The sequence below is a fragment of the Periplaneta americana genome, chromosome 16 (genome assembly GCF_040183065.1).
Source record: "Periplaneta americana isolate PAMFEO1 chromosome 16, P.americana_PAMFEO1_priV1, whole genome shotgun sequence".
NCBI lineage: Eukaryota > Metazoa > Arthropoda > Insecta > Blattodea > Blattidae > Periplaneta > Periplaneta americana.
This window is the reverse complement of record NC_091132.1, coordinates 56,427,296-56,449,292: the sequence shown is the minus strand read 5'-3', so window position 1 is coordinate 56,449,292 and position 21,997 is coordinate 56,427,296. Positions and strand designations below refer to the sequence as shown.

Below are 21,997 nucleotides of genomic sequence, written 5' to 3'. Positions count from 1 at the left end.
CCAATCCAACGATGTGGAAACTGTTGATTTAAAAATGCAGTCACACACCTGCCAAAGTGTGGAGGTGCACCATCTTGCTGCAGCCACATGCCTTGTCTGATAAGAAGAGGAACATCATTTGGTTGCAGAGCCTGGACACTGTGGATGTGAAATGAGTATATACCAAAGTCATGTAGCTGAGCGATGTGCGTGAATTGTTTAGAATTAACTAAACCACACTCTTACGACAAGGTTGCATACTGTTGTAATTAAATAACAAGTAAAATTATTAATTCAGAATTGTGTTTTCTGTATATACCGTTGCAATTCGAACCCATGTTGGTTAGAACTTTTTCACTCAAAATAATCTCAGGAACACGTAGGTAAGCTATGGACATCCCGCTGCAACACTCTATATAGTGTTGTATTTTACCGGACCATATTTTTAATTGAAGTAAAAAAATAACTTCTGTGGTGGTCCTTTAACATATTGTGTTTGATGTATCCCATTATGAACTTTTGTCAAAAGGTACTTACATTTATGATCACGTGACTTACTATGGCGATGTAATATTTTACCAAACCATATCATCAGGAAGTAGTTTGTAGTGCTTTATGGAACTATTTAAAAATTGAATAGGTATTTTATACACGATATAATAATTTTGGAAAGGTAAACATTTTTCATTCTTTTAAACAGGTTTTATTTTAATTATTTCAAATGCACTTGTTTCCAAGCTTTTTTTGCAATGACAGAGACCTTAACTTGCTCTTATGTATCCCGACTCTACAAGCATGCTCATAGATGTCCTAGTGCCAAGAAGCATAGATCGCTTAATTCGTCAGAGACTATTCAAAGTACACGACAGGTGGTGGATCTACATTGCACTCACATTGGATGATGACGATTGCGGCGATGATGATGATGATGATGATGTCACAAGGGAACTGGAGTACCTGGAAAACTCATAGACTTGCCGAACACAAGCTAAAAATACAGGGTTGTGCGGGAATTGAACATAAATACAGAATTGAGCAGGATTTGAATGCAGGCCCCTTGACTTACAAGCCGAATAGGCTAGCACTGAGCCACCACAACTGAAGAAGAAGTAATAGCAAAACGAACCTTAAAGAAAATTAAAAGTAAGATTTTTTTATTAGTCTTGCCAAAGGAAAGAAATGAATTTAAAAAAAATATACAGTGCATCTCATACCATGGTTTATGAAAATACATTTAAATCTCCCCCCCCCCCCCACGCCCCGTTCAAGTTTACCCCAGTTTACGGTATGGAAAATGTTTCAGTTTGAGAAAATAGGGAGAGAGTATGTGAAGCGATATAGTACCCTATAACATCTTTCGTAAATAATCTTGCCCCTCACCCCCCACAAGCAAAACTGAAATGACACCTCTAAGAGCCAACCTTCGAAATGCTATTATTATTATTATTTTCTTTTGTATTTACCGGCAGGGATAGAAGTCCAATCTACAACTTTCTTGAATAATTTACCATTGTTTTCTCACTCATTTAGGACGATTCATGAGGAATTATTGTTAATAGTTACGATAGAAGTTACTAAGTACTTTTGGAATACTGTTCAATGGGTGTATCATTTCCCGAAAATAAACTATATAGGCTGTACAACATTCTTTGTAGGTAAAATTATTTAAAAAGTAATATTGGGAAATTTGATGTCCATTACGAGTTTTCAAGAATTCATTATGTATAATTTAAGGAATCAAGACATAATTGTATTTTCAAGCAGTGCTTGTTTAGCTTTGAACGTAACATTTTTTGTTATAATTTAATTTGTGTGTATGTTTTTTTTTTCAGGTTGGGCCGAGTCTTGAACAGCTCAGTGTGTCACAGCAACAGTTCCGATGTCCTACACCTGCTTCCAGTGTAGTTTCTGCTTCCAACAGCTCAGTGCATTCCCCACGGACAACTCCTGGTACACCAGTGGTATTCTCCCCACCACCACAACCAGTGCAGGCAGCTGCTGATACTGGATCAGAGGGACTTCTTGCACAAATGCAGGAGGCAAAGTCTTCTGAAAGGACACCATCCTCTAATGGCCAAAGCCAAAGTGCACAAAGTGGTAGTGGCGCATCTTCCAGTGGTGGTAGTCCACCAAAATTAACCCGTGAGCGTGTGGCATTCCCTCCACGAAGAAGACTTTTCAGTCGTCCAGATGAGGAACCTGGTGGGGGTGGCAATGGGGGTAGCGGTTCTCTTTTACCTCCCAGAGATTCGTCAGGACTTCGTAGTTCCTCAGAGACCTCTGTGTTTGATTTTCGTGATAGTGATTCAGAAGGTGAAATGCCAGTGCTTGAAATGCAAACACTAGGTGAGATGAGGAGGGATAGAAAGTCGCATACCAAACATCAAGCACAGGCAACCTCAATTTCAGTACCTGAAGTGATTGAACTTTCTGAGGAAGGGGTAGTAGACACGTCTGCCATTACTACAGAGGTGTGTAAGGAGGTGGAGCCTCGATCTGTGTCTCCACTTGACCCATTATGGTCTGCTACTTGTGATAAGTTCCTTGAACAGTTGCAGAAAGGTGGTGCAAAAAGGACATTTCGGCGTAAGAAAACGGTTGCGGAACTGAAAGTTATTCCAGATAAGGTTGATGATAGATCTGAAAGTAACGAAATGAAGGTGGATACTACAGAGGACGAGAAAAAAGAAGAGAAAGTTGAGAAGGTTGAGAAGATTGTTGAGGTAGTTGAAAGCAAAGTTGAAGTAAAACAAGACGTAAAAGAAGAACAAGAGAAAAATAAATCTGAGAAGAAGAAAAGTGAAAAGAGCATGGCGAAAGAGAAGGCAAAATCGGAAGACTCTGACGAAGATCTGCCCCTTATTAGGCGTAGAGGACGACCAAAGAAAAAGGAGAGTAGTGATGGTGATGTGGAAGACGAGATCAGTTTAGCAGAGATAAAGGCTCGGCTCGGACGAGCAGACAAGAGTGCTGCAGTTGTAACTGAGACACCTAAGATTGTTAGGAGCAGAAGTAGCAGCAGTAGTCATGGCAGTAATCCCAGTAGCAGCATTGCCAGTAGTGACGAAGAGGAGGATGAGGACGATGATAGTGACAGTCATGAAGAAACAGTTGCAGAGAGGTTGAGGCGCAGAAAGCAACAGGATAAGGAAGCAAATGCTGAAGAAGGTGGAGAGTCTATTGGCATGCGACTTAGGTCCAAGGCTCCCAACACACCACAAAAATCATCAGGTGAGAAAGAGAAATCTTCGGAGTCCACTGGCAAATCAAGTTCCAAGAAAAAGAAGCCTCAGTTTGGAGATGGCTCAGATTTTCGACCAGGCTGGGAAGAGGAGGTTTACCGCTTTAAGCGCTCTCTACGCATGCCTGCAAGATTGATAAACATTCCACGTCCTCCTCATACACACAGACTCTCGGCATCATTGCCAGATTTGGACCCATATCCTAATTCTCCTGCAGCTTCCACTGTGGATTCTGCAGACTTTTCACCACAGCGTCGAAACTTGTCACGTCCTGGTGGGTCTTTGGACCGTCGACAGGGTACGTGGAATTATATGCTTGATAGTGACCTTGATTCTAGCTCAAACTTATCTGCTCCTTTGCATCATGGTCGTAGGGTGGACGACTTGGGTGTCGATTCTGAAGAAGCAACTTCATCTACAACAGTATCAGCGAAGCTCAAGAATAATGGAAATAATGACAATAATAATTCAATATTGAACCTCCTTGTGCGTAAATACACTCATAGTAAATCTCCACGTAAAAAGTCTCATGAAAAGAACTTTCTTTCGGAACGTTCTGGTCCACGCACAATTCCTCGTTCCTCCAGTGGACCTGAATTGTTGGCCACACCTAGTCTTGGCATCGGAATTAGTAAAAAGCCACCCAGTTCAAAGGCTGACAATAAGAAAATAAACTTACAGGCAAAGAAACATAAAAGTAAAAAGTTGACAAAGGACTCGAAAAGTGGTGAAAAGGAATCTGTCTGTGATATTAAAGAGTCAGTGTACTTGGGCTATTTTCGAAAGAAAACTGTTACAAACTTCCGTGATGCTTTTCGTCAGAATGGTGGAATTCTTGCAGAAAACTTTGCACCAGTTGTATTCAAAACTAGAACACGAACTCAAACACGAGTGCTACGACAGCGTGCAACTATACGTGAAGTGTTTGGTGAGGATCGCCCCGCCTCTGCTCCCCCTACCTGTCCTGAAGAAAGAGTGGACATTGAACGGAGTGTAGTGACTGAAGGAAAAAGAAAATCTGAAAAGGAAGATAGTGGTACAGTGGGGAAGAATAAAAGTTGTGTGCCGACAGGTGGTCGACCTGGCCTGCGTAGTGCTGGTCTCAGACGTAGCAATAAGGCAGTGTTGAACTCCAAACGTCGATTGCTACGTCGAGATCACGGTTTATTGCGAGCAATTGCTTCGAAGAAGCTCACTGGCAAGGAATCTTCCAAAGGTCTTGAGGCTGGTGAACCCTTAGTTCTTCTTCCTCCTATATCCAGAGAAGGCAGCGTCACCAAAGCATCCACAACAACGTCATCATCACCACCTTCATCAACGAGTCAGCAGATGGAGGATGGCATGGTTCCACCTAATGGAAAGCGTATTAAGCTGCGTTCTGTACGACGCAAGTTTCGTTCAGGTTTTGACTATATTCGCAAAAAGAAGAAACAGCAAAAGAGGGAAGGAGACGCAGAAAACACAAAAGAAAAGAAAAAGGTATTTAATTTATATAAATATATAATAAATTATCGCACTTCACTTTCATATTAAAAAAATTGTTATAGTGAATGAATAAGTGTGTAAAATACATTAAATGCATGGCAGTTGATATATGTGCATGCATTTATGTAACACAATTTAATGCAGCCATGATTTTTATCTTTCTAGTATTTCTTAAGAAGAGCTGAATACGTCCTCGGAGTTTTGCCATTATCCTTTTCATCCCTTCTTTAATGTATTCCATAACTTATTTCTCCCTCTTCAGAGATAATAGGTCAATTTCATGAAAACTTCTATGGAAGCAGCCAAGACATATGAGAAATCTAAACTTACAAAGTACGGTATCTTCTGTATTGTATTTTTAGTTCTCTTTAATTTCTCCAAAACAACATTATCTTACACTTTTAAAACTATAATTCAAATATATAGGCTACCTCCAGTAAAGAAGAAAATATCAGAGAAGACATTTACAAATGAGTAAGCTATAAGTGTCAAGCCCTCCATAATTTGATTGCCTCTGATCTCAGTGGCAGTAATGTGATTTTATATTCATTGAAGGGATGTTGCAGAGACAAGATATGTGAGGAAAGGTTAGAAGTTGCAGTCACGTAATATAAGAATCTCTACATGTGATTCACTGGTATGCAACTTAACGGCAACTGAATTGTTGTATCTCGTTCATGTCGCTTGTATCTGCTTATAACAGAATTCTATCACGTCACAAGTGGTAGACTAATAGATTGATCCAAATTGTTTACAGTAATTTTTCTTTGATTACGTCGACTTGTATATTAAATGTCATAGAATGAAAATATAGCAATAGAAATTCTACTGACCTGAAAATTTACTGTATTTATCTTCTTCTTAACCAACGCTCACTTTTGGCATTTCTGCCATTTCACGCCATGCTGCCTATTGTTTGTTGTAGAGGTGTTCAGCATGAGCACAGAATAGACACTGGCTGCTAGAGAGCACGCCAATTAGTGCATATGTGATGAAAATTGTATTTCTAAATACAGCAACACTAGTTTGTCGTGGTAGATTAAAGAGAATAGTTTCTGGTTGGGGGAGGTCAGTGCCTAGGTTAGGGATGTGATCAGCTCTCTCATTCCTGGGTTACCCGTACAGCTAGGTGTCCACAGTAGTCGCAATGTCTACCCTTTTGTCATAGAAGCGAGCTGGTAGCAGCATGTAATAGTAGTTTGGCAGTCAATATTATTATTTCTTGAGAGTCCAAAGATTATGGGCCGCGAGTCGATAAAAAAGACAACATTTCAAGGTGCTAGTTCTCATTGCCATTTCAATGCTGCTTCCATCACTGTTGTCATCTCTCCATCATAATTGCTTAGAGGTGTGTCCAAAGCACAGAAGCCTTCAAAGTGTTTGCTGTAGTGTCTGGCTCCAGTCCTACCTGTACCTGGTATGGACGACCCATCCATGTGCACATGGGCCCACTGTGGTATTTGTAATTTCACTTTAATTATATTAACTTAGTACAGTGAAACCTGTTCAAGACAGAAGTGACATGGTCCTAATATTTTTTCCGTTGTGGACAGGTTTCCATGTTATTCAGGTGTGAAGTTAAAATGGAATATTTTATCACTTGCATAAATGAAAAACAAAATGGCATGCCACAAATTGTAGGAATTACAAAATATTCCGTTTAACACTACTGACATTAAATCAGCTTCCTGTCGCTTAGTTAATTGGTGAATGATCTTGATGAAAATCTCATTTCGTGTATAAATTGTATCGTAACTCATTAAACACTGTAAAGTTTATTAATTACGCTAAATTTAATATCTAACACTGTAATATAATACTGTACTGTATATTACAGCACATTATTTAATTGGACTAGGAGCCTAGAAGACTTGAATTCTGGATTATCTAATTTCTTTGCCAATTCAAGGGTTTTCTTTGCAGAATAGGTCCAGAAATTTGCATGATCTATGAAAGGGCAAGAACAATCCACTCCCACAACAGTTCATTTATTTCTATGTAACCAGTTGTTTTCTCTTACCTTTTATGTCACCATTATTTACCGCAAGCCACTCACTCATGATACGGTCTTTATTTTTGAAAGTGTTAACTTACACCTGAGTTTTCCATTCATAAATTTCAACATTATTTTCCATACTCTTCGTTTCTCATTTTCCTCGATAACTTTTACTTCATCAATTAATGATAGTGCAACATTTTTACGCAACTTTTTTTTTATCACGAAATCACTAATACACTTGCGTTTTACCCAGCTACAACAGTATACAGGAGTGAAGCATTGAACATCTTTGAAGGGACTCGTCTGCCTAGTCAATAGGGTAATAAAATTTATGACCACCAGGCCAACACACCTTCGCACCCAAAAAAATTTTACAAAGAAAACTTGTTTTTACTTTAGTGACATACTAGTATTTCGTACATTCCTTGAAAGCACATACTGTTTCAAAATATAGTTTACATGAAAGTAGTGTGTCCAAAATATTATTTCCGTTTTGAACAGTAACAGACAGTTTCTGTTTCCGCGTTGGACAGTTTCCGTTTTATTCAGGAAAAATTACATATAATACATATGAATTTCACCGGGACCAATAAATTGTTCCGAAATAGACAGGATTCCGGATTATTCAGGTTCCTATTTGAACAGGTTTCATTGTATTTTGAAGAAAGGTGAAAGCAGAAATCTTTGAGACCTTATGTAATATTTTCTGTTTCTCTTTTCTCCAGAATTTCCAAGTGAAGCAGAACACCCATATTAGATATAAATTTTTTTAACTCTTTTATTTACAACTGTTGTTTTGAGATTCTCTCCACACTCACAGATTTTCATAGTGAATTGCAGTATTTTGGTAATACACCAAATATCTTATGAATGTGCAAAATCTACTGTTGTTAAACTGCCCAAAGTAGAATTTAATGCAGAAGCAATGATGTTAGGTGGTTTCACAGCCCATTTTTATCAAAATTGTTCCTCATTGTCATTATTTTTATATGCATGGAGTATGTTTTGTCTATATGGGCAACCCCTGATTGGGGTAGCTTGTGGAGAATAAAGTCTCTTTTTTTATAATATATAGTGTAATATCTAGTAATGATCTGGTTAATTAGCTTTTTTCCCGAGCATGAACTTTTGCTCCTTTGGGTGTACTAATTTTATAGTCATCTGTATAATCAAAACGAAATAAATTATTTTTATTATTATTAAAAAAAACTAAATATGTAATTATTGTATCTTAAGGCCAGCACACATTGGATGCTATACCATGCAGCTATGCTATAAAGATATATAGCTAACATTAGCGCAGCATGTGATTATATGTTAACCCGCACACTGAAAGAAAACTATAGCGAATGCGACCACGAAATGTTCACAACAGAGACTGGGAAACATTGCAGTATCATCTTCGCACTTTCAAGATTGAAAATTTAATAGAGGAGATGAAACATAACAGTATCATTCCGACGACTTGACCCTCCAAGTTATATCAAGCAACAGCCAAGTACAATGACAATGTAATATATTACAATTTTTAATTTAAGTTCTATAAACACATGAAATGAAAGCATAATATTTATTGAACAGTATACCAGTATGGGTCTTTTTATGTTACGATTGTTTATGTCATTAATATAAAATTGCATTAATAAATAATTTATTGTTAAATATGTTGATACAATTTTTGGTCCAAAAAATGAAGGTATCATTGTAGAGGACAGTGTTTGAAAAAAGAATTTTTAGCAGTGAAGAAGTAATATTAAAATACAAATGACGTTTGTCTTAAGCAGCAAATCCATCTTCAGCAGACACTGCTTTTCTATAGTCATTGTCTTCCTTCTGTATGCCCTCTTGAATGATCAGTAATATCTCTTGAAACTGTTTTTGTTAAACGAAAGTATCATTGTTAGTTTTCCTCACCATTTTCTAAATCGTGATATAAATTATGGAATTCTCGGAATTCTTCCCTAATTTCATAAATTTAGTTCTTCTGCTTCTGTTGTAAAACCAATGCATACAATAAGAATCCCTCTGGATCAGTCCTTTTGATCATCTTGTAGAAATGTAGAATATGTTGCTGATGAAACATTATTATAGCATCTAGTGTGTGCATGTTCATATCTTATCTCCAGTTATAATATCGCACAAAAGCATAGCGTCCAGTCTGTTCTGGCCTTTAGTTTAAAATTTTAAATGACTGATTTCTATCAACTGAAGCTATGAAATTACGTTCTCTATATCTATTCTGGTTTATATCAATTTGATTTAAAGTGATTGGCCATAAGTAACATTTATTTTTATAGTAAAGCTACCAGAGTTTCTTCACAATTTTCGGGGACAGATATCGACATACCTATGAAAAAACTACTTTTGTTTTTACACACTAAAAATATATTATTCATTCTACGTAAGTACTATGGTACTAAAACTACAGGTATTTTTCAGAAGAGTGAATTTTTTAAGCAGGTTTTCTCTGGATCCTAATTTTGCAGCAAATTTCTAACAGGTCATGTTGAAGTTGGTTAAGCCATGGCTGGAACATTTCTAAACTCATTCTGGATTTTGGACATGTCCACATGTTTATAAAAGGAAACTATCCTTGGAAGTATTACTTCTAGGAAGACACAGGGGTAGTGCAATAAACTCTGGAGTTTTGCACAGAGAATAATTTATTCGGAGAAAAATAAAAAAAATAAAAAAAAAATGTCAATTTTGAGCAAATAGTAGCATTTCTTCATTCCACTTCGCTATTTTCTCTGAAGTCACATATTTCTTCAAGAAAGAAATTTCATCAAATAAATTATCTTCAATCGTCTACATTTGAAGAAAATTAGTGGTGTGTCTGTTCAATTTCTTTTCTCATTTTAGAGGAGATCTCAGCAATATGAAGTACATTCCATAGATGTTTTATCTTACGAATGAATACCTCCAGGCACTGAGTTCTTCAACATCATTTTTATAAAATTATAATAGTGTAATTAATACAGAAAATCCAGGGATATCTGGGGATAAATTATTAAATCTGGGTACATTCCTGGGACGAATTTTGTCTGGTGGGGGCGGGGGGGGGGGGGAGTCGGTAACTGTCCTCGGAAAACAAAGATGTCTAATAACCTTATTTTATAGTAGTGTACAAAAACTCAATCTTGATACATGCAAAAGTTTCTTTTTCACAGTTCTATGAAAATATGTACACAGATATCTTTCCCTGTCTTATTTAAAAATGAATAAAGTATGTTCTTCACTGTTGTGATTATAAAGTATATTATTTGATTATTGTTTCAGAGCATTTTGCCGAGACCAAGCTCTGAATCAGTTCAAGATATACAGACAGAAATACGTGGCTGGGTAATCAACAAAGGATTGGGAGAGACGCTGTTACATCGAGCAGCAAGGCTGGGATATACTGTAAGTTTTTTTGATACAGTAAGTACAGAAATTTCACAGTCATCCCTTACTGTAATAACTTGCGAAAAGAGATTTACTTTTATCCTTTAATAATTTCCTTGGATTTGGATGAAGATGTTCTTTCATTGTTTAGTGCTCTATTATATTCATTACATAACTGAAAAAGCAGATTGCTGAAACTGTATTATATTTTTCGGGAAATATAACAGTGAATATGATTTTTTTAGTTTTCACTAGTTTGTTCTGAATATCTGATATAGTGACTCAGAAATACAGTATATTTTCGTTTTTCAGTTCGGAATGTTATTCAGAATACTGACTTGAAACTTGAAGCAGTTTTGAAGTATACTGGTGACATTTTGTGTTTATAACATTTAATTTATTCTTTTATACAGGACGTAGCTGCATATTGTTTGGAAAAATTGGACAACCCTCCATCACCACGTGACAATGCAGGGTACACGCCACTGCATGAAGCATGTTCACGAGGACATTTGGAAATTGCCAGACTTCTCCTCATGTATGGGGCTAATGTCAGTGACAGTGCTCTGGGAGGAATAAGGTAATTTTGTAAACATGGCAGAACGTTGTTATGAACTTATGAATTATTTAATATTAAACGGGTCTCTAGGTATCGATCAAATTCCAGCAGAATTAATATAAGAAGGTGGAAACACATTATCTAGCAAAATTTATAAGCTTGTACTTGCTATTTGAGAAAAGGAAATTGTACCAGAACAATGGAAGGAGTCCATAATTGAACCTATCTTTAAGAAGGGAGACAAGACTAACTGTAGTAAACTTTTGAGTAATATCACTTTTGTTGATGTACAAAATTTTGTCCAATATTGTTTTGAGAAGATTAAATCCGTATGTAGATGAAATTATTGGGGATCATCAGTGTGGTTTTAGACATAATAGATCGACTATTGATCAGATTTTTTTTATTTGACAGATATTGGAGAAAAAATCGGAGTATAAGGGTACAGTACATCAGTTATTCATAAATTTCTTAAAGGCATATGACGGTGTTAAGAGGGAAGTTTTATATAATATTCTTATAGAAATTGGTATTCCAAAGAAATTTGTTCGATTGATTAAAATGTGTCTCAGTGAAACGTATAGCAGAGTCCGTATAGGTCAGTTTCTGTCGAATGCTTTTCCAATTCACTGCAGGCTAAAGCAAGGAGATGCACTATCACCTTTACTTTTTAACTTCGCTCTAGAATATGTCACTAGGAAAGTTCAGGATAACAGACAGGGTTTGGAATTGAACGGGTTACATCAGCTTTTTGTCTATGAGGATGACATAAATATGTTAGGAGAAAATCAACAAACAATTCGGGAAAACACGAAAATTTTACTTGAAGCAAGTAAAGCAATAGGTTTGGAAGTAAATCCCGAAAAGACAAAGTAAGCCTATATGATTATGTCTCGTGACCAGGACATTGTACGAAATGAAAATATAAAAAATTGGAAATTTATTCTTTGAAGAGGTAGAAAAATTCAAATATCTTGGAGCAACATAATATAAATAACACTCGAGAAGAAATTAAACGCACAATAAATATGGGAAATGCCTGTTGTTATTCGATTGAGAAGCTTTTGTCATCTAATCTGCTGTCAAAAAATCTCAGTTATATTACCGGTTACGCAAATCTAGCTTTCAGGTAGTAGCTCCCTGTAAAGCAGGTTTGAATAATTTCAGGGAACAATTTTTCCTTGAAATTATATTACCGGTTGTTCTGTATGGTTGTGAAACTTGGATTCTCACTTTGAGAGCGGAACAGAGGTTAAGAGTGTTCGAGAATAAGGTACTTAGGAAATATTTGGGGCTAAGAGGGATGAAGTTACAAGAGAATGGAGAAAGTTACCAACGCAGAACTGCACGCATTGTGTTCTTCACCTAACATAATAAGAAACATTAAATTCTGACTTTTGAAATGGGCAAGGCATATAACACGTATGGGTGAATCCAGAAATGCATATAGAGTATTAGTTGGGAGACCTGAGGGGAAAAAGACCTTTGGGGAGGCTGAGACATAGATGGGAGGATAATATTAAAATGGATTTGAGGGAGTTGGGATATGATGGTAGAGACGGGATTAATCTTCCTCAGGATAGGGACTGATGGTGGGCTCATATGAGGATGGCAATGAACCTCAGGGTTCTCTAAAAGTCATTTATAAGTAAGTAAACAATATAATCACTTTATTAACACTTCCAATATAGTATTACATCTAATACATGATTGATTTAATATAAATAAAGTAGCACTTAATGTTGATAAACCATTGTAATCAAATTCATTACACAGAATAATGCTTAGTTTTCCTATAGTATTAGATTATATATAGAACTGATCTCAAAGAATCTTTGTTCTTGGATTAGAATTAGGTAATTACTTGAACTTTAGTACTTAGATCTTATTACTCCTAAATTAAAATTATTAATCTTAATGACGATATAGACACACTTAAAATGACATACTTTTCTGGTTACCTAACACACATCAGAATCCTATCAATGTTACCAGTTACAACAAAATAATTATAGGAGTGGAGAGTAATCACTAGAAGTATATTTTCCGTCAAGAACTTAATGATTTTTAATTTAGGAAATGAGTTACAGTACTGTTTACATGGTAAAAGACACATATTTATCTGTATTTTCAGGCCATTACATGAAGCTGCTGAAAACGGATTCACAGAGCTCATTCGTCTGTTGCTATCTTATGGGGCTGATCCTCTCCTATCGACATACAGTGGGTACTCTCCTCTTTCGCTTACAACTGATGACGAGGCTCGAAGATTGTTACAACAGCACCTTGCTGATGTACAAGGTCATCCAGCACCACCTTGGACATTCCAAGGGCCTGCAACTTGCTGTGGTAAGCATTACTTCATTAATATATATAATAAACACTTTGCATATAGTTTGTTCCCATGTGTTCAGTGCATCAGTGACAACATTTTATTTTTTTGTCTGAAACATTAATTTATAATGAAAATAAACTTTATGTAAATAATATTTCCGTCTGTGGCTTATGTATTTCAAAGTATTATTTTATTTTAGTTTGTTTTTTGTTGACAAAAGTTTTCGAGCATCTTCAGGCCTTGAAATTAGAACATGAAACAAATGAACAATTTAAATACCCAAATAACAAGAAACTAATTACATATACAGTAAAACATTGTTAATACCTGAAGGCATAGTGCAATGTGTTATCTTAAAAAATTGTATAATTCTAATTACTGTAAGTGACTCTATGATGCCATCCTCAATAATTCACAAATATGCTATTTTAAAATGTATAGAGATACGAGTTTATAGCGAATTGCTATGGATAGATAATGCATATGATCCATTTCTGTGCCATGTATACAAAATAATGACAGACTAATGAAACTTGTAGCCAGTAAAGTTACTGTTCTCCAACCAGGAGATCAACCGTGAAAGGAATGTGCTTACTATTGCCTCATCTATTGGAACGAAGTAGATAAATAATATTACCGTTATAACGCCAGTTTAAAAACCATGTGCTCTCCTGCATATGTTATTTCCTGTATGAAGAGATTAAAAGACCAGGAGATTAACTGTGATCTAATTTTGTAACTAGGGTAGTATCAATATGTCTGTATCAATGTTATGGTTTGTGCTGTGAGAGCTAGCCAAAAGACATAAGAATACCCACGTGTGTGATCGTATGACATCAACATTCATTCACAGCATCATCCCCCTTCGTCTCATCCGGCAGAAACTTTCTCGTGGTTGGAGCACAGTACCTGAAGCTGCAGAATAGTAAATTTTCTTAAAAATTGGCCTAATGGAAATCAATTTATTTTATGTAGACAAGATGATGTGCTCTGTAAGCAAAGTACCTAGAAACACGGTTTTGATGGTATTCAACGCATCTTTACTCATCTATGCAGTGTAATAAATTTAGATTTTAAAAATTCTCACACACTTAATTTCTGCCAGTTCCTTTGAAAAACTATCATACTACTCAGAGGCGTACGCAAGGGGTGAGGGAAGGGGGAGTTATTGGGTTTGAACTCCCCCTTGAACTTAAAAAAAAATTACATATATTTCAATATATTTGTTTGTTTCCATGGATTTTCCTGTTATGTAAAGTGTCGTACTATCATATACAAATAACTATAATAATAATAATAATAATAATAATAACAACAATAATAATAATAATAATAATAACTTACTTATGGCTTTTAAGAAACCCGGAGGTTCATTGCCGTCCTCACATAAGCCCACCATCAGTCCCTATCCTGTGCAAGATTAATCCAGTCTCTATCATCATATCCCACCTCCCTCAAATTCATTTTAATATTATCGTCCCATCTATGTCTCGGTCTCATCAAAGGTCTTTTTCCCTCTGGCCTCCCAACTAACACTATATGCATTTCTGGTTTCTCCTATACGTGCTATATGCCCTGCCCATTTCAGACATCTGGATTTAATATCCCTAATTATGTCAGGAGAAGAATACAATGCGCGCAGTTCTGCATTGTGTAACTTTCTCCATTCTCATGTAACTTCATTCCTCTTAGCCCCAAATATTTTCCTAAGAACCTTATTCTCAAACACCCTTAATGTCTGTTCTTCTCTCGAAGTGAGAGTCCTAGTTTCACAACAGTACAGAACAACCGGTAATAATAATAGTAATATAATACACCAATTTTAAAGTACCGATAATGTAAATTATAAACAATTTTAATAATGACAAAATAATAATAACAAAATTCTGCGTATGCCACTGATGCTACTTGCATATAAAGTTTCATTTACTCTGCATGCAGACGTGATAGCAAGTTATGTCATTAAAATGAAGTTAACTGTAGACTATATAAGTACAAGCAAATGACAAGAATAACTTATTACCAATTAATTATATTAAATTACGTCGCAGTAACAGAATTTTACTGAATAAAACAGTAGGTATTGTTCCTTAACCTTTCGTGATTTATACAAGAGTTGGATTCACTTCTTTGATTCAGAGAAAAAATAATGTACCAGTGTCTCAAAGAAGAGGTTGTAAATGTTTTCTTTCTTCTCTCAGATTCATCAGAAAATGGATATGATCCATTAGCAGATCCACCTTGCTCATCACCTGAGCCACCAGAAGAAAATGACATAGAGATGGAGAGCAGTGAATTGCAACTTCCAGTGTTATATCGTCTTCGTTGTGAACCAGGAGAGAGATGGGTGTTGCTGCAGGATCTGACACAGCTCCTGAGAATAAAGTCTCGTGACGCTTTACTGAGACAACTTAATGCAGAGGCAAAAAATGTGCTGCGTGAGTTCAAAATGGCAGACTTCTTAGAACAGGCCCGTAGCTGCCATGTCGTGGGTTGTGGTGAGAGAATCAATATCCGTGCGTCCAAAGTGGCCCTAGTCAAATATAACGAGAAGGTGAAACAGTTGCTGGGTGTGGAGAAGGTCACGATCAGTTGTAGGTGACCCCAGGGGTTGCTAACGCTGTAGGAAACGCATGATTGAGTGACGCAGTGCTGTAGAAATGACACGTGATGCTGTTATGTACATAGCGGTACTCATAACTGCAAACATAAAAGATTCCTATGAATAATTAGGAAGGCAACATTCTGATTTGAATATTGTTGATTTGTGAAGTAAAGTCACAACATACCTTGTCATTTTTTGTGTTTATTTTTTTTTTAATTACTGTGACATGCCAAAAACAGAGTTGTACAATAACTTCATTATAGCGTTTAAAAAGAAGAAAGATTGTTTTGTTAAATTATCTATAGTGACTCTGTACATAGAATTCTGTTTCGTTGATGTTTCATATAACGGCAAAGCTGTGTTGTTTAATGTAATGAATGGAATGTGCAATGTAATTGAATTTTTAAATAAGAATGTTGTAAGTAAAAGTATATATTTTTATTTGCTTCAAGACAAAACTTGCTTTGATGACTTATCCATGACTGTATATTTCTTTACAATATAGAAGTTAATTTCTATAGTAGAGTCATTTTCTAAAACTTTAGATTCCAAGAAGAAAATATGTAATTTGTCAGAATTACGAGAGAAAAAAATTACTTTATTTAACTTTTTTTTTTTTTTTTTTTTTTTTTTTGACAACATGGCATTTTGCTCTGCTATATTGTTTATCTAACTAAATGGTGGAAATGGTGCAATAGAACTTGTTGAGTCTTGCATTTTTTTTTAATCATTTTCACTGAATGTTTTGTAGTTTTGTACTTAAGTTGAGAAGAGTTGTTGCAGAAATGATTTATAGATATTAACTTTTTCAGATGTCTAATTTAGTGCTAATCAAAGTACTGTAGTTGTGATTATTTATGTTTCAGTCATTTTTTATTAATCTTACGTAACCTTTGCTACGAAGGTGGATAATATTATCTCAGACCATCTCAGGGAAATAATGAATACTGTAATATTTGAATATCCTGATAGATGTTCAAAACTGTAATGTACTCAATAATACAAAAGATAAATCATTATGAGAGTTGTATTGTAAATGTTCTATAAACCATACATATTATTGTTTCTATTAAAGTGATTAAAAAGTGATGGTATTGAAGTATTGTATCTAGTTTGACGTTTTGATTTTAGTTTTACTGGAAATGTAAGTATATTTTAGGAAAACTTGAAAGTGCTTTCGGTGTGAACTGTAAGATTTTACTTGTTGCTAGTGAAACAAAATTACGTAACAGTAAATCAGAGTGTTTTTTTTTTTCCGGTCCAGATTCTTGGTGTGCAAGATTTGATAATTACAGTGTAATTCTTGTAGTGCTTGCTCAGAGATAAGTCTATGGTGCATACTTCCTTATATGTACGCCATATTCATGTTTGATGCCTCTTGTAAACATACTTAGTGTTGAGTCTGCATTGTGTATATTGTCAAATTCTGGTTACAAAAGAGAGTTGCTGTGATGTTATTGGAGGGAAAGTGCAATGCTTCTATTTAAAATTATAAGGTCTGTCTCCATTTTTGGTAATTAGTAATTACAAGAGTGACTTATTAGGTAGAATGTCTGTGAGTTCTCTTTCATCAGTGGAAGTGGATTGATTCCCAGAGGTAGTTTGTACTGAAAAGGGAATTATGTGAAAAAAAAATTAAATTCATAGTATTTTATTAAAAATAATGTATTTTATATAATATTCCCCATAATTTCTATCGATACATGAGTGAAAGCTGAATGAAAGTGCATGTATTATAGGGTTGTACAAAATTGGATCCTTTGTTATAATTTTTTTTATAAACACAAATACCGGTATGTTTATATTTTAAGAATCTCAACACACTTGTTTTCGTTAGAAAATATATAAAATAATAATTGATCAAAAAATTTTCTTTTCATTGATGGTGTAAATGAATACCTAGGTATTCTATTTATGCAGCTTTAGTTGTTGAGGTCAAATATTTTAATACTTTTTTATTGTCGTATTTATTTTATTATCTATATCTATATCGTTTTTTGTTTTTATACTTTTATATTTCAGTTCTTCGAATAGAGGACTCGAGAATATATTTCTAAATTAATATTTAGAAGTCCACAGAATGCCTACCCAAGTGTTGAGTTACCACTTTCCTTATAACATACAAAGGATTATGGTAAATTATAAAATAAAAGCCAAAATTTAGCTTTGAAATAGTGGACATTATGAAAGACAGAAACCACGAACGTGAAATACAAGTTCAAAACATTTTGTGCATCCTACTTACATGTACCAAGTTTTAAAGATAGGAATACAGTCATTTGTTGGTAAACAACCTGTCGGTGTGAGTTAGAGGACAACAAGCACTTAAGAGAATATGGACCCAAAAATTTAAATAACATGAGTTTTTGAGGCACAGTTGATGATAAAGGCACCTGCGTGCATGATAGGCATGGAAATACTGCTTTGTTAATGGGTGCTATGTTTAATAAAATTGGGATCACTCTGATATTAACTTCTGTGCCCATTGTCTCGATAGTTCTGAATAAAAACAAGTACATGAAATAATAAATAGAATCACTCCACTTCCCTCTTTGTCCATCCCTCCTCATATTTTTATATATATGTATATATTTTCATATAGAGTAGACATCAAGTTTGCACACTTATTTTATAAGGTGTGTTTTTTTTAAACTCGCCCATCAGTGTTCTTCACAGCAGACTTCGATATTAAAGATGTTTTTTGCTTATTCAACTGAAGAAGTGACATCAACAAGGCAGCCTATTCTCCTAATATTTATGCATTAAGAAAGTGTGTCGTTGGATGGATACTCTATATGAATTAACTGTAATAAAATGAATGAATCAATACACTACAAGAACAAATTCAGTATGAACATTGAAGTAGTGCACGAGAGTAAGTACGACAATGATACCTTTCCTCTTCTCATGTCCTCTTTTCATTATACAGAGTATTATTACAAACAACATGGGGCTTTAGTATATCACAATTCTCGAATTGAATTATAATAAAAGAACTGAAAAACGTGTAGAAAACCTAATGAAGATAAGAGAAAAATCGAAAACCGAATACAGGAAATATATATTTTTTTTCAGATGATTATGTGTAATGGCGAAGATATCTGCATATACAGATGCTGTGTCATGTCGGTTTTGGAGCAAAATTTTAGTCTGTGTTGTGAAAAATTAATCTAATATTCATATAAGGACGATTAGATTCTATGGTTTTGAGCCACTTTTTAGCGAGATTTGTTATTCTGCAATGGTTTCTGGTTTTTGATGCGAAGAATTCTGGAATTCCCATTTCAACAGCTTCCATCTTTTGGAAATTTCACAGGAAGTGAGCCATGGATTGAAAGAGATAGTAACCTGAAGGCACAAGCTCAGGACTATATGTCAGGTGCTAGCAGATCGATTCCTCCCAATTTCTGGATTTTTTCCATAGTTGTTTGGGCGATATGAGGATCTCACATTGTCCTGTCACAAGATAATTCAATTTTGATTAACTAATGCCAAATCTCTCTCTCTCAAAACTTCATGAACTCGTTCTAGCTGTTGATAATAGATCCACATTGATTGCACGCTCATTTGGAACAAAGTCTCAGTGACCAGTACACATAATGAACTTCATCACTTTTTTATGGTACCTTCAAAATTCTACCCGGTACATAACATTACTTTTGTTTAATGATTTTGGCAGGCTGAAGGGGATTGAGCTGCTGTTTTGAAGTGTCAGGGTTGCGGTAATATACTCATTTTTCATCACATATACAAATTTTCCTGATAAATCTATCATCCATGGGATTAGTAATAAGTTTACAACAGATATACATTCTGGATTGAACCTGTTCAGGTGTAAATTCATGACTTCTGTGTCATTTTCTAAGTGTCTTAATGTCGCAATGTATTGTATCTTTTGAAGCACTGCTTGTATTCTCAATATTCCTTAGGTCTTCCAGGACGTTGTAAATCTTTAATGGTTACCGGTATTTCTCCAATATTGAAATGTTGGAACCATCGTTATGCTACGTGCTCTCTAATGACACCTTCACCCTCGACTTCACATATTTTTCGAATAGCTTTATAATCTTGTTTCCGTTGTATTTTCTAATCTCAGACTATATCACCTCCATTTTATATTCTTTGTATTAATATAATTGATGACTATCACATGCTCACAATATGCAATAATAACTATAACATTGCGTTGTCAAACAACGAAAATCATTAAAATCTTACAAAACATCAAACTTAAAAAAACCAACATTACTTATGAGACCACCTAATAAATTATGCTTTTATTATTACATTAATTTACAACATTTGCGTATTCAATAGCAATTGGCAGCCAAAAATTATGTTTAGGTCACTTATACTTAAGATATTTACATATTATTTCATACTGTAAATGTGAGAGTCAAGTATAATTTGAATATTTGTGTCAAATTCCCATGTTAAATCACGTTATCTCTATGGAGCTCTAGAAACGAATTGTCTATCATCTCCTGCCTTAGAATTATAAGATGATTTTGGTCTGTAGGTTTAACTAATGGGCCCACGATGCAGAGGGACTCACAGGCTCATGGGGCCTTTGTATAAAACAAAATACGGGACACTGAGCACCAATTTAAAAAATTGAGCTTTGGTGTATATTTTCATCGCACTTATTCATGTTGTCTTTGAACAGATTAAAACAATACAATTAAATCTATCTAAAACTGGTATAACAATGTGTACACATCGTTCAGTGCCCAATATTCTAGTTTTTGAAAATGAATTTTAAACATTCTCTCCAATCTTCTCTGTTAACCCAATCATTTTTCGCTCATTGTTGTTTTAATTCCATGAATCCATGGACTCTCAGACGGCAACCATTCCAACACTTTTTTTGCTAACTGTTCTTCACTCATCCTTTTACATTGCAATTGCTTATGTTATACATAATCCAGTATTGAATATTTTACTCCCATTTCAGATTTTATTATGTTGTTTCTAATTTTGTCTCTTTTTGATATTAAAGCCGATCTATACATTAAATACTAATATTTAAAATAAAGTTCTTAAATTCTAATTTGAACAAAATGAATTGAAAATACAGGTTGTTAAAAAAAAGTATCCAATATTTTAGGAGATGTTAGAATGCATCAAAACAAGAAAAAAATGTCTAATAAACATGGGTCCTACAACACATACATTCTGAGATCTGAACACTTGTTCATAGGAGGTGCTCACTTGACGTCCATTCATGGCAATGCATTCGTCTGCCCTTCGGCGTAAGGAATCACACACTCTTTGAAATTGACCTGATTGTTCTTGATAACCAAAAGTCTACGGGATTTAGATTTGAGGAACGAGCAGGCCAAGGTGTGGGGCCTCCCCAATCAATCCAGCAGTCCTGAAATGTCAGCGTTAGGTGTTCACGCTCATTGTGGAAAAAATGAGCTGGTGTGCCATCATGCACAAACCACATCTGTAGTCTTTGCTGACATAGCACATACTCCAGCAAGGTAGGCAATATATTAATTAGAAAGTCCTGATAACGAACCCCAGTTAATCTCTGTGATAGCACATATGACCCTTAATTTATCGACAAGAACACCTGCCTATACGTTGATTGAAAATCAGTGCTGATGCCTTGTTTCTTCAAGCCCACACAATCTGATTACAAAAATTCACAACATCATTGCTGCTGAACCCTGCTCATATCCGCAACCAAACTTTTCTTTTCAGTATCCCTTGCGACGTATCAGTATTCCATGCCAGGGGTGTCAACTACGGTATGGTTATCTGGTAGACTGCTGTATTGTAGGGCAGAAAAATGCATTGCCATAAATGGATGTCACATTGAGCACCTCCTATGAACAAATCTTTAGATCTCAGAAAGTATGTGTTGTAGGACCCACGTTTATCAGACATTTTTTTCTTGTTTTGATACATACTATCACCTCCTAAAATATTGGATACTTATTTTTAACACCCTGTATACGCCTTACAAAATAAATTCTGCTGAGAGTACGTTGTAAATCAGAGTCACTCATACAATACTTTTCTGAAAAATGAGTTTATTGTAACAGTTGTTTGTTCTGAAGCATTAAGTCATGAGATGCAACACTATTATCACTAAAAAATGACTTCATAATAGGCATTAATTTTACTGTCTTTATATGAAACTTATTTTCTTATCAGTCCACAGTGAGTTCATGCAGAAGAACAATCTTTCAGAATTTGCTTTGTATCAGGAATACACATAATGAACTTCATCACTTTTTTTTATAATTTTGGGAGCTTTCCATCAACACTTTTGAACAGATACACCCAGACTTCATTTAAATGTTTTGATTTAAGAATTACACCCAGACTTCATTTAAATGTTTTGATTTTAAAATTTTCATCAATTCACTGCATTCTTTGGAATTCAGAACGTTTTTCA

General features: G+C 35.1%; 1 protein-coding gene across 3 annotated transcripts in view; it reads left to right on the top strand.

The window, feature by feature from the left end:
- The window catches only part of LOC138716313 (uncharacterized), a 712,759-nt gene extending 696,082 nt beyond the window's left edge, over positions 1 to 16,677 (top strand). For all 3 annotated transcript variants that reach the window (XM_069849266.1, XM_069849264.1, XM_069849265.1), the window contains 5 exons: positions 1,812 to 4,700; positions 9,985 to 10,107; positions 10,503 to 10,669; positions 12,783 to 12,997; positions 15,185 to 16,677. In XM_069849266.1, coding sequence (XP_069705367.1) covers positions 1,812 to 4,700; positions 9,985 to 10,107; positions 10,503 to 10,669; positions 12,783 to 12,997; positions 15,185 to 15,585 — 3,795 coding nt within the window. In that variant the 3' untranslated portion in view covers positions 15,586 to 16,677. The remainder of the gene's footprint in view (positions 1 to 1,811; positions 4,701 to 9,984; positions 10,108 to 10,502; positions 10,670 to 12,782; positions 12,998 to 15,184) is intronic.
- The last annotated feature ends 5,320 nt before the right edge of the window (positions 16,678 to 21,997 follow it).